This window comes from Orcinus orca, chromosome 11, assembly GCF_937001465.1.
Source record: "Orcinus orca chromosome 11, mOrcOrc1.1, whole genome shotgun sequence".
In the NCBI taxonomy this organism is placed as follows: Eukaryota; Metazoa; Chordata; class Mammalia; order Artiodactyla; family Delphinidae; genus Orcinus; species Orcinus orca.
The window spans coordinates 3,200,736-3,213,938 of NC_064569.1; the positions used below are offsets into that span (position 1 = coordinate 3,200,736).

At 40.4% G+C, this 13,203-nt stretch overlaps 2 protein-coding genes across 4 annotated transcripts in view; one reads left to right on the forward strand and one right to left on the reverse strand.

Moving 5' to 3' along the window:
* Positions 1-13,203, reverse strand: part of B4GALNT3 (beta-1,4-N-acetyl-galactosaminyltransferase 3) — a 256,857-nt gene that overhangs the window by 181,071 nt on the left and 62,583 nt on the right. The window lies entirely within an intron of this gene.
* KDM5A (lysine demethylase 5A) overlaps positions 1-13,203 on the forward strand; it is an 85,520-nt gene that overhangs the window by 36,325 nt on the left and 35,992 nt on the right. For all 3 annotated transcript variants that reach the window (XM_033404201.2, XM_033404200.2, XM_004278994.4), the window contains exons 14-19: positions 571-765; positions 5,098-5,279; positions 5,666-5,790; positions 6,231-6,381; positions 7,706-7,820; positions 9,731-10,086. In XM_033404201.2, the coding sequence (XP_033260092.1) occupies positions 571-765; positions 5,098-5,279; positions 5,666-5,790; positions 6,231-6,381; positions 7,706-7,820; positions 9,731-10,086 (1,124 nt within the window). The remainder of the gene's footprint in view (positions 1-570; positions 766-5,097; positions 5,280-5,665; positions 5,791-6,230; positions 6,382-7,705; positions 7,821-9,730; positions 10,087-13,203) is intronic.

Sequence of the window (13,203 nt, forward strand, 5' to 3'; positions counted from 1 at the left end):
TTAGGCCAGACTGGTAGTTTTAAAAATAATCTCTAGATGCTAAAATCTAAATTGTCTTTTGCTTTGGTCCTTATAAAAAATAAAGTTAGTCCATGTGAACTGCTTAAGTAGTGCTTTCTTCCCCTCCCTCCCTCCCTACCTTGTATTGATAGTAGCATCTGTTGTTTGTTCTGTGGAAACATCAATGCTGAATATGTCCAGTTATCCCTTGATAGCCTGAAAAATTTTTTTCTTTTTCCTATAAGAGCGGTCTCATACTAGACTGGTCTAAAAGAGTTTGCTGCCTCATTTATATATCAAGGAACTCATACTTCTTGAGGTACATAATGAGTAGAAAATCAGCTTAGGCCAGAAGCTCAACATCTCACATTATGGGAATTTCCTGTGGGAAGGCCTTTGAAATTCTTGCTGGGTGGTAAGGGTTTAATACTTACAGTTACCTCTTATGTTCAAATGGACGTTGTTATTCTCTGTTCTTTATAATAAAAGAGAGGATCTGGGGGGCAAGTAGTGGTTCTGTTCTGGAATGTGTTATAAGCCAGTAATTTAATTTGAGAATCTTGTTTTCAGTTGCCCATTGGCCGTCAGTGTGTCAGTCATTACCGTCGGCTGAGGCGCCATTGTGTCTTCTCGCACGAGGAACTAATTTTCAAGATGGCAGCAGATCCGGAATGCTTGGACGTGGGGCTTGCCGCCATGGTGTGCAAGGAGTTGACTCTCCTGACTGAAGAGGAGACACGGTTAAGGGAGTCTGTTATGCAGATGGTGAGTTTGCTGAGTACGTTTCCTGTAGTTGATACTGCTCATGGGATATACCAAAATTTAAACCAGTGGAAAGAATCCATTTTCATCTTTGATCCCTTTAGAAGTTGAACGCAAAAATTACTGGTTTGGAGAAGATTTCCCACTTCTGTACTTGCCGTTTTGGTTTCTTTAAGTTGAAAAAGTTTTAGGAATCGTGATGTCTTCATCTCCAGAGTTTTAAAAATGCAGTCCTATCAGGTAGAATTTCTTAGGTATGTATGTATTTTTAAAAATCTCCTACATATAGTATTACTTCTTTAAGCAAGAAAATTCAAAATTTTTTTTCTCTCAGCATTTTTTTTTTTTTTTTTTTTTCCTTCGGTACGTGGGCCTCTCACTGTTGTGGCCTCTCCCGTTGCGGAGCACAGGCTCCGGACGCGCAGGCTCAGCGGCCTAGCCACTCCGTGGCATGTGGGATCTTCCCGGACCGGGGCACGAACCCACGTCCCCTGCATCGGCAGGCAGACTCAGCCACTGTGCCACCAGGGAAGCCCTCTCTCTCAGCTTTGTAATTGAATAAAAATTATGTTTCTGGTGATTGCAGACTGTCAGAGTTAATCAATCTGTGTTTCCCTGCATTCTAAGTCTTTAATGACTAATAGAAGGACCGAATAACCCAGTGTTGGGATTTTGAATGCTTAGAATAAACTAAACATTGATCATATTGAAATGGGTAGTAAATGAGAAAATCTGTGTCTTCGGCCACATCTAGGCCCATTTTCCCTAACCCTCCCTACATAGGTAGCCTCACTGGGTTTGTACCATGCTTCCTCCTGCTCTCGTAGAGTCCACTTTCTTTCTTTCTTTCTTTTTTAAATAAATTTATTTATTTTTGGCTGCGTTGGCTCTTCGTTGCTGTGCACGGGCTTTCTCTAGTTGCAGTGAGTGGTGGCTACTCTTCCTTATGGTACATGGGCTTCTCATTGCGGTGGCTTCTCTTGTTGCAGAGCATGGGCTCTAGGTGCGTAGGCTCAGTAGTTGTGGCTCGCGGGCTCTAGAGCGCAGGCTCAGTAATTGTGGAGCACGGGCTTAGTTGCTCCGTGGCATGTGGGATCTTCCTGGACCAGGGCTCGAACCCGTGTCCCCTGCATTGGCAGGCAGATTCTTAACCACTGCACCACCAGGGAAGCCCTAGACCTGAAGAGTCTTAAGACAGTGAAAATAGTTTTAAGCTAAGGAAGAATACAGTGGACTAGCAATTTGGATCTGAAAAGTAAAGCTGATCCAATTTAACTACTCTGCTCATTGGCATAAATGGGGGAAAAAATCTATAAAAGAAAATATAAAACTATACATTTTAGAAATGACATAAATACTATTATTACAAAATATTTAAATGCTGGTTATTTTTAAGAATTTAGGTTGACTTAGAAATAAGAATACTTGCTAGATGGTTAGCTTTCTTTTTCTATTTACTTGAATTACCTGTGAAAGAAACAAAGAGTAAGATGCAAATGCATCTTCTTAAAACGTTCTTTTTACATTTTGGGGATATGTTAACATATGCCTGATAGTTACTGTTCTCACTTTATACCTGTATTCTTAAAGCTTTGTTTTGATTATGTTCATTTATTTATTTGTTTTAAATAAATTATGTATTTATTTTTGTCTGTGTTGGGTCTTCGGTGCTGTGCACAGGCTTTCTCTAGTTGCGGTGAGCGGGCGCCACTCTTCGTTGCAGTGCGAGGGCTTCTCACTGTCATGGCCTCTCTTGTTGTGGAGCACAGGCTCCAGGCATGCAAGCTTCAGTAGTTGTGTCACACGGGCTCAGTAGTTGTGGCTTGCGGGCTCTAGAGCGCAGGCTCAATAGTTGTGGCACGCGGGCTCGGTAGTTGTGTTTCGCGGGCTCTAGAGCTCAGGCTCTGTAGTTGTGGCGCACAGGCCTAGTTGCTCCGCGGCATGTGGGATCCTCCTGGGCCAGGGCTCGAACCTATGTCCCCTGCACTGGCAGGCAGATTCTCAACCACTGTGCCACCAGGGAAGCCCTATAGGTTTTTTTTAATAGATACTCTTTATCAGGTTGAAGAAGTTCCACTCTATTTCTAGTTTATTAAGAGTTTTTACCAGCTATAGGAGTTGGGTTTTGTTAAATGTTTTTTCTGCATTTATTGATGTGATCAAGTGATTTTTCTTCTGAAGCCTATCAGTAGGATTACTTTAATTGATTTTTGAACGTTGAACCAGTGTTGCATACCTGGGATGAATCCCACTTGATTGTGGTGTATATACAGTGTTGGATTCAATTTGCATACATTTTATTGAGCATTTTTGCATCTGTGTTCACGAGAGATATTGGCCTGTATTTTTCTTTACTTGTGATGTTTTTGTCTGGTTTTGGTATTAAGGTAATGCTTGGCCTCAGAGAATGAGTTAAGAAATAGTCCCTCTTCTTCCATCCTCTGAAAGAGATTATAGAGAATTGGTATAATTTCTTCCATAAATCTTTGGTAGAATTCACCAGTGAACCTGTCTGGGTCCAGTGCTTTCTGTTTTTGGAGGTTATTAATTATTGTTGAATTTCTTTCTAGATACAGACCTATTCAGGTTGTCTATTTCTTCTTGTGTAGGTTTTGACAGCTTGTGTCTTTCAAGGAATTGGTGGGCATAGAGTTGTTCTTAGTATTCCTTTATTATCCTTTTAATGTCCATGGCATCTGTGATGTCATTTTTATTAGTTAGCCTGGCTAGAGGCTTATCAATTTTATTGAATTTTTCAAAGAACCAAGATAAAATGAATGGAATTCTTTTTTTTTTTTTTTTGCGTTACGCGGGCCTCTCACCGTTGTGGCCTCTCCCGTTGCGGAGCACAGGCTCTGGACGCGCAGGCTTAGCGGCCATGGCTCACGGGCCCAGCCGCTCCGCGGCATGTGGGATCTTCCCAGACCGGGGCACAAACCCGTGTCCCCTGCATCGGCAGGCGGACTCTCAACCATTGCGCCACCAGGGAAGCACAATGACTGGAATTCTTTACTGTAAAACGTCTCTGATCTGTTAATATGCTGGTATTTGTTAAGCTCTAAGTTGGAAGGGGTATAATACACAGCATTTACCTTCCGCCAGATTTACTTCTTTATTTACTGGTGTGTAAGTACTTGCTCAAGTAAGTAGAAACTGTAAACGAAACCCCCTTGTCTATTAAATGGAAGTCTTTGTAAAATGCACTTCAAGTGCCTTTACTTTCTTAAAGTGGCATGCTGAATTTGATAAGCTTTTTTTTTTCAACTTTGATATTTTTTTATTGACATATAGTTGATTTACAGTGTTGTTAATTTCTGCTATATGGCAGAGTGATTCAGTTTTACGTATATACTTTTTTACATTATGGTTTATCACAGGATATTGAATGTAGTTCTTTGTTCTATACAGTAGGATCTTGTTGTTTATCCATTCTGTATATAAAAGATTAACTTTCTTGGGAATTCCCTGGTGGTCCAGTGGTAGGACTTTGCACTCTCACTGCTGAGCGCCCAGGGTTCAATCCCTGGTCGGGGAACTAAGATCCTGCAAGCTGCAGTAGGGCGGCCAAAAAAAGAATAAAATTTGTTAAAAAAGATTAGCTTTCTTTTTGATGCCTTTTTGAAGTAGATTAGATTTGCATAGTTTAATTTTACATTTCTTTATCCTTGCATATGTTTGATCAGTGTTATTTTTAGATTATAGATTATAATATTTCTGGTTCAAGGGTATATTGTCCCTGGGGACAGTAATTTTTATTTTCGATTGATCTTTTTCTTATTTTATATAGGAAACAAAACCACATAAGACAAACAAGAACTTCGTGAATTATTATGTAGTAAACTTTGTTGTCATCACAGTATGGTCAGGAAATAGAACTTTTATCAGCTAGCCAATATTTTGTAATAACTATAAATAGAGTGTAACCTTTAAAAATTGTATATACAAAAAGGCCTTTAGGGCAGAATATATTAGAAAATAATACTAGTAAATACAAAAATATTGGCTTACTGTGCAAAAAAAATCTGTCAGCCATCTTCAAAGTACCTCCCAATTATAGATTCCTTTCCTTCCCTCAAAAAATGACTTTTAACATTTGTAGTAATCATTTCTTGCATTTAAAAATGTTTCCTCAGTCACATGTGCATTCTTAGACACCAAGGTTTAGTCTTGCTCATAAAAAAAAAAATTGGTGGTGTTTTTAGAAAGTATTTTGATGATGTGCCATTGTACCTCCCATGTTTATATTGTCAGAGTAGAAAAAAATTTAATAACTGAAGTTCTCTGATGCTCGAAAGACTGGAAAGACTTGATGTAGTGACATCAATTGTATTTCAGGGCGTCCTGATGTCGGAAGAAGAAGTGTTTGAACTTGTTCCTGATGATGAGCGACAGTGTTCAGCATGCAGAACCACCTGTTTTCTCTCTGCTCTCACGTGTTCCTGTAATCCTGAGCGGCTTGTGTGTCTCTACCATCCAACTGATCTGTGCCCCTGCCCCATGCAGAAAAAATGTCTTAGGTATCCAGAAGTTTCTTGTAAAACTTCTGTTACCGTCTTTTAAAATTAATGTCAGTACTGTCCTTTGTAAAGCCCTTCCCTGTGTTTGGACTGGTAAAACCTCTTGTCTGTTTGCCTCCTTGCTTGAGGACCAGCCCATTAAAGTTGGCCCTAAACTTGGCACCTAAAGTTAGTTGTTTTATCAAGTTGATTTCACATGTTCCTTGTCTCTCCCTGAATTAAAACTCTGTGGGCTTCTTAGATTTTCTCTTTATGTATATACCAAAACCCCGTTCCCCTGGCCATTTTACTTTCCTTAAGCTGATTGTATGTCAATTTTAATTTATTTTCAAGTTGTTGGTTTTTGGAAGTTTTTATTTTCTTGTGTGGTGTTTTTTTTTTTTTAGATATCGCTACCCATTAGAGGACCTCCCTTCTCTGCTGTATGGTGTGAAAGTCAGGGCACAGTCGTATGACACTTGGGTCAGTCGTGTTACAGAAGCATTAGCTGCCAACTTCAACCACAAGAAAGGTTACGTTTCTTCCTTTCTAAGCACACACTGAAATGGTTGTCACTTTGCAAGAGGCGTTGTTTTGTTTTCCTCCAGGAAGGAAAAATCCTAGGCTTCATATGAGATTTGAGACTAATGGGTTGGTTCACTACAGAATTAATTTCCTGTTTGAGAATCTTCTTTTAAGTGAAAAAGTCGATGTAAAATGGGACAAATAGCTAACTTGCAGTAGATGTATCATATATTTTTGGGAACCCCATTGTTACCAGTGGACTAACATTAAAGGCTTATTGAGAAAGAGAAATTGTCTATAAGGATGAGAAATGAGCACCTGGTCATAAGCAAAAGTATTATGTATTGGTGAGATTTTCACAGCTGTGGTGTGTTTCTGCTAATTGGTTGGTGAATGGTTTTTTATTTTCTGTGGTCATAGTATATGGCTTTTAATTTATTTTTACAGATTTGATTGAATTACGAGTAATGCTGGAAGATGCTGAGGATAGGAAATATCCAGAAAATGATCTCTTTCGAAAACTCAGGGATGCTGTAAAAGAAGCTGAGACCTGTGCTTCTGTGGCTCAGCTGCTTCTGAGCAAAAAGCAGAAGCACAGGTAAGACTAAGAAGAGCTGAGTTCTCCAGTGGTTTTCTGTTTTGTTTTGTTTTGACCAGAATAAAGGCAAAGTCTTAACTGGCCTGTGAGGCCCTGCCCTGTCTTTTGAGGCCGTGTTTTCCCTCCCCCAGTAATGCCCTAACCATGTCTCCTGGTCTCCCTTCTTTCTTGCTCCACCCTGAACCCTCTCCCTCTGTTCTTCATACACACCAGTGTCTTCCTGCTTAGGGCCTTCATGCTTGCTCTTGGCTCTGCTTGGAGTTCTCTTCCCCTGATACCCAGGTGGCTTATTCCCTCACTTCTTTCATGTCTTTTACAGACGTTGCATTCTTGGAGAGGCCTTCTCTGATAACCTCTGCAAAATTGCAGCCTTTTATTCTTCTTTCCTGCTTTGTTTTTCTTCTGTCCCTGTCACCTCCTGATAGACGAATTTACTTATCTATTATCTTATCTCCTTCTTCCTTTCCCAGCCCCACTAGAAGGTATGCTAGTATAGAATGTTGGGGATTTTCATCCTGTTTCTTATTGCTGTGCTTTGAAGAATGCCTGGCACTGCGTAGGTGTGCACTAAGCGTTTGTAAATAAACGATACTCCAGGCTGAAGGCAGGTGGCAGCAAAGAGTAACCTGGGTGCCAGGGAGGCTGTTGTTACAGAGCTGGAAGTATGTGCCCTTAATTTCATGTAATTCACGTGTGTTTAATTCCCTGTGGTATTGTTTCTTAGTAATTCTAACACGTTTCTTGTATCTGAATGCCTTTTTCTATAGCAGTTCACATTGGGTCTCTAATTACTTTATATGTTTTTTTATATTCTGTTTTATCAGAGGACTTTTCTTAGCAACATCGATCAGTGACTCTTCACCTGTCATTGGGTCACTGACCCCCTTGGAGGATCTGGCGAAAGCTTAAAGACCCTTTTCTTAGAAAAATGCACATACTGACATAGTTTTGAATCAGTTTCTGAGGGTTTATAGTCTCCTAAGCCAGGTTTTAAAGGTCTTTGTTCTATATCTTAAGTTTCTTGAGGTAGAAGATTTAGTTTTATCAGTGAACTTAACATTTTACTGTGAGGAATTTATTAAATGTTTGAAATGTTTAACACTTGTGAGATTGGAGGAACTGTAACTTGGAGAGTTGAATCTTTGAGTCATTACCCGAAGAGCTAAACACTTAATTTGGAAGTGATCACCATTGCAATGAAATCCCTCAAACACTAGTATTCTGGGATTTCTTGGGTTAGAATTCTAAAGAGACTAGAAACCCCTTTGATATGGGAATGACTGTGAATTTTTCTTACTTACGTCTCAATATTATTTCACATCAGGCAGAGCCCAGATAGTGGGAGGACTCGGACCAAACTGACAGTGGAAGAGTTGAAGGCCTTTGTCCAACAGCTTTTTAGTCTTCCATGTGTCATCAGCCAAGCTCGACAAGTAAAGGTGGAGTATCACATTCTTTTCTGGGTAATATCCTTTGTAGTATGGGCTCCTGTTTTGGGTAAAGAGAATAGTGTGTCGAGATTCGTTTTTTTGTTCTGTTTGTTTCTTTTCTCAAATAAGTGCTGCTATTTAAGGATTTTTAGTAGGCAATAAGAACTCTTGGCTTCATTCTTAGTCTTTGATTCCCCCTTTAGAATTCTGGAACTAAGCCTAGTTTAGAATATTTTTTTCTATATTAATTTTAAGCCAGACCCTCCGTTTAATTTAGATGTAATTGAAATGTAAAAAATTAGTTACAGGAATCTGAATGTATCAGTGATTACTAGTTCATGAACTTTTAAAAATGCAGAACTCTGAAATTACCAGGGCCCTCATGGTTTAATGAATATGTAAAATCTCAAAAGTATCAAATACATGAATCTGCATAGTTAGTAATCTTCTGATAGTTTGTGGTGTGTTTTTGTGATTTGGCGATGGCTGTGTATCTAAAATGTTTTTTACCAAGATTATCAACCATGAAATCCAGTATCAGTTGTGTTGTCTTAAGCCCATGTCATAAGAGCGTTTTGCTGGTTGACCATGCTTTCCTTCCTGAGAGACTTTCTTTTCTAAGCATCTGACACCATACTCTCTGGTTTTCTTAGACTCACAATTCACAGTTCCTTCTCTTTAGGGAAGCTTTTTGATTTCTCCTTGGCTTGGCTTCTAAGTTTGGAGTATATTGGGAGTCTTGGCCCTTTCTTTAATATCTTCTTTGGTGACGTTAAATATCACCTATGTCCAGCTGATTCCCAGCTCTGCCTTTCTTCTTTTCTGCAGACTCGTACATCCAGTTGCATACTCTGCATATGCCTTTGGCAGACTAAAAGGCATCTTAAAAGCCTTCTAATGAATCAAAATTCTTGATTCCTTTGTTTCCCTTATGCACCACATTCCATCTCTAAACAGGTGTTCCTATTGTATTATTTCTAAAACGTCTCCCAGAGTGAACTCGTCATCACCTCCACTGCTTCAGTTAGGCTCTGAACCACTGGAATCTGCCACTTAGGTTACTGCAACAACTTCTTAACTGGTCTCTGTTCTTCTGTTCTTGTCCCCGAAAGTTTATTTTTTATTCAGTAGCCAGAGTGATTATGTAATAAAATAGGAATAAAATCATACCACTACCATGTGGTTAAAATCCTCCCAGTGGTTCCCCAAAGCCATTCAAATGAAATGCAAACTCATTGCAATTAATCTACAAGGCACTATGTAATCTGACCTCTGCTTATTCCTTAACTACTTTCTCCTGCTTCCACTTTGCTCCCCATCAGCCACTTAGGAGCAAGACACAAGCTCATTCCTCTTTAAAAGCTTTTGCAGTGATTATTTGCCCTGCCTGAACTACTCTCTTCCAGGTCTCCATGCGGTTTCCTCCTCTACCTCCTCATTTTAGTTTTGGCTCATCTGTCTTTTGTGACCATCATTGCAAAGTAATATGCCCCTCCCCCCCATTCCCTCTGATCACTTTTGTATTATATCTTATTGTATTGCCCCATTTGATTTTCATAGCACTTAAAACTAACCGAAACATTTTATTCATGTCTTCACTGTCTGGCCACTTACATTAAAATATGTGTTCCTTGAAGACAAAGGCTTTGTATTTTTGTTTAATGCTGTATGCCTAGAATAATGCCTGTAACTAAGTCAGCAGTCATTAAATATTTTTTGAGGGAATTAATCATATTTAAAAGTAGGAGTATGTAATTACAGAGAAACGTATTTTTGCCTTTATCATATCTGTTTGGTGCTATGATGCTGAGATTATTAGATAGTCTAGAATTTGGTAGTTTGCCTGAACTGTATGTATTCCATACTCATTTTGTGTCTTTTAAGTTTGTTTTTTATTTTTTTTCTTTTGATCTTTTCAGAATCTACTGGATGATGTGGAAGAGTTTCATGAACGTGCTCAGGAGGCCATGATGGATGAAACCCCAGATTCTTCCAAACTGCAGATGTTGATAGATATGGGCTCTGGTCTCTACGTGGAGCTACCTGAATTAGCCCGACTAAAGCAAGAGCTACAGCAGGCTCGATGGTTGGACGAAGTACGACTGACCCTGTCAGATCCACAACAGGTCACTTTGGATGTCATGAAGAAATTGATAGACTCTGGGGTGGGGTTGGCGCCCCACCATGCGGTGGAGAAAGCGATGGCTGAGCTTCAGGAGCTCCTCACGGTCTCTGAGCGATGGGAGGAAAAGGCCAAGGTCTGCCTGCAGGCAAGGTGAACACATACGTTGGGGACTGTCACGTCTTTAATAACTAGATTAGAGAGTGGAAAGGGAGGAGGAACATGAGGGTCTTAATTAAATGTTTTGTGCCTTCCCTGACTGGTGACTAAGTTACCAGATTGGGCTGTATACAGACAGTTTCAAGTATTGTGTGCACACTGTGTGCAGAGTACTTGTTTTAATAAGAGCCCTTCCATTACTGATACTCTAGTTAGGAGCTAAGAAATAAAAAGCTGTGTTGCAGTATGTTGTTAACTGAGAGGTCCAGCAAAATCCTAGAGGGATTCAGAGGAGGAGAGGTCATTACTAGCCTAGGTGGTCAGAAGAGATGCTTGAGAGAAAGGTAAGAACTTACATAGAGCCTTGAAGAATGAGTGGGATTGAAGTGGAAGGGGAGGTAAGAGAAATATCCTAAGCTAAGCTTAAGGAATGTGTAGGATGTGCTTAGGTGACAAAAGTGAAGTGGTCTTCACATGAGTGGGGGATTCATGCAGGAAAGTAGAGGGAGATACGGCAGTCAGGCAGGAGAGCGTGAGGGGTTAGCATCGGCACCCACTGGACTGGTGGGATTGAAGTACAGCGCCCATCAGTTTGACGGTAATGCTCTTTATGAAAGTGTTTTTTCAGCACTTAAGATTAGTGTGTGTGTAATTTCCTTTGTGAGGATGAGGAAGCCGGGACGCTTACAGAGATCACGTAGCTGTCAAATAACAGCACAAGCGTAAGCCTTTTCCACTTCACTCCAGCGTCTCCATGTACTTAACTGCTTCGCCAGTCACGTAGTTTGCATGCATTTGATAGGCTTTCCCTCAGATGATTTGATCTACACGGTTCTGTTCAGCCAGGAGAAGGCTCCACACGTGCTGGATGCCAGATGCCACTGAGAATATATAATAAAGTTTATAGCTTTTCCTATCTGAAGCATTCAGATCACTGTATGTCTTCAGATTCATGGTGGTTCTAGGAGGTGGGAGCATATTAAATGGGAAAAGTTAAACAACTTTGGAGTGCAGACCATGATTTGGTACACCTGATACAACTGACAGTAGTCTGCTGAGTGAAATTTTATTGCTAGTAATACTTGAAAATTTTCTTTTTCCCATTTTCCTACATTTAACCAGTTTTAGTGATTTTTGCCTCCAGAATGCCTTTTGAATCTCTCTTCTTCAACTCCACTGTCACTGACCTAGTTACATAACTGTTACATTTTCCCTCGGTCTTTGCAATTCAGTGAGTATTTATGGAGTACCTACTACACGCCAGGTGCTGTTTCTGAGTGGAGGCCATAGGGAAAAGACACAAGGTCCCTGCTCTAAAATAGAGCCGACGTAGTGGGGAGAGACAGGTGAATAAGTGAATGAGTGTGTGAATTTCAGATAGTGTCGTGAAGGGAATAAAGTTGGTAAAGAGAGGACTGATGGGGTTGGTGGGGATAGTGGGAAGGTGAATCCTCCCTTTCCTAGCTCCTGTTGAGTTGTCTTTCTGAAACGCATACTTCGTATTCTTCATCTCTTAGCATTGGTTCACTGTCACCATTCCTTTCTGGCTATCTGCCTCCTTTGTCTTTGACCATCTCTCTGTGCCTCTTTCACAATGGCTTTCCTCAAGATTCTGGCCTAGACCACTTCTCACTCTTTACACCTCCTTGGAAATTTCATCTTAATTTCTTGTCTCCATTTACCACCTTTATACTGATTAATGTCAAATTCTCATCTGTAACATAGATTTTTTTTTTATAGATACCGTCTGCCTGTTAGATAATTCCATAGGATGTCCCATCGGTACCTCAAATTCCCCATATTCAAAATTACCCTTGTTAACTCCTTCCCATGCTCTTTCCCTTTGTTCCTGTTTTCTTTGACTTATACCCTCTTTCACTCATTTGAACAAGCCAGAACTTTGGAAATTAACTTTGACCCCACCCTTCTGTTTCTTTGCCGTCAGACTCAGTTAGCTACCAAGTCATGCTGATGATATTTCCTCAGTGTTTTTCACTTTCATTCTTTTTCTCTGGACTGTTGTTACGGATGACTTGGATCACAGCACCAGGTTCTGTCTATGACCTCACCCCTCAGTAAGCCATTGTCCACACTGAAACTAGTATTTTCCTAAAATACAGCTGTGAGTGTTTGACTCCCTTGCTTAAAGCCCTTCACTGTTTCCCATTCCCCTTGGGATGAAGTTCACATTTCCTTAACCTGACTTATAAGGCCATCTGTAATCTAGCCCTTTGCTTAAATATCTACCCTCACCCCTTGCCATCCTCCCTCTTGCATTCTGTGTTCTAAACATAGTGATTCCTCCCCCTGGTTCTTCAGACCTGCCGTGTTCTGTCTTATCTCTGAACCTTTGCACATGTTTATTTTATTCCCCTGTGGAACACTCTTGCCCTCTGCCCACCCCCTGTGGCGCACCTCCACCACCCCTACCCAGTGTCTGGTCCCAGGTTTCCTGACTAGTTCCTATTCAGAAAGGGTAAGCGAGCTTAGAGGTCACTTCTGGGAATTCTTCCTTCACTGCCAAGTCAGTTAAGTTCCCGTACTGTATATTCTGATAGCATCTTTACTTTCCTTTAGGATTGCACTTACAGCGTATTGTAACTTTTTATTAATAATCACCTCCCCCCAGATGAAAGAGTTTCTAAGGCAAGGACTCTGTCAGTCTTGTGCATTCATCATCTCTAGGACCTAGCACAATGCCCAGCACATAGCAGGATTCATGGATGGTCAAACTGTTTCCACGCTCAGTAGCTTCCTGTTGCTCACATAGGAAAATTCATGTCTCTCAAGACCTCTCAATCTGCGTCTTTCTTTCCTGCCAAGTTCCCCTGCTTCTTGCTTTTACTCCTGCCCCACCTCCCATTCTCACCATTCCCCATCTTAAACTTATTTTTAAATTTTTCTCTATGTCTTTGTTCATTATATTCCTGTTGTTTTTCCTTTAACCCTTCACTTGACCAAATTGTACTTCTTCTTTAAGGCCTAATTCAAAACCCTTCTCAACTCCCCCAGGCAGAATTAATTACTGCTTCCGGTGGTAGTGAACCTATAGTAATTTGTTCTTAGTTCCCAGTACAAGTATCATTCTTACCTTGTATTTTGATGAGTTGA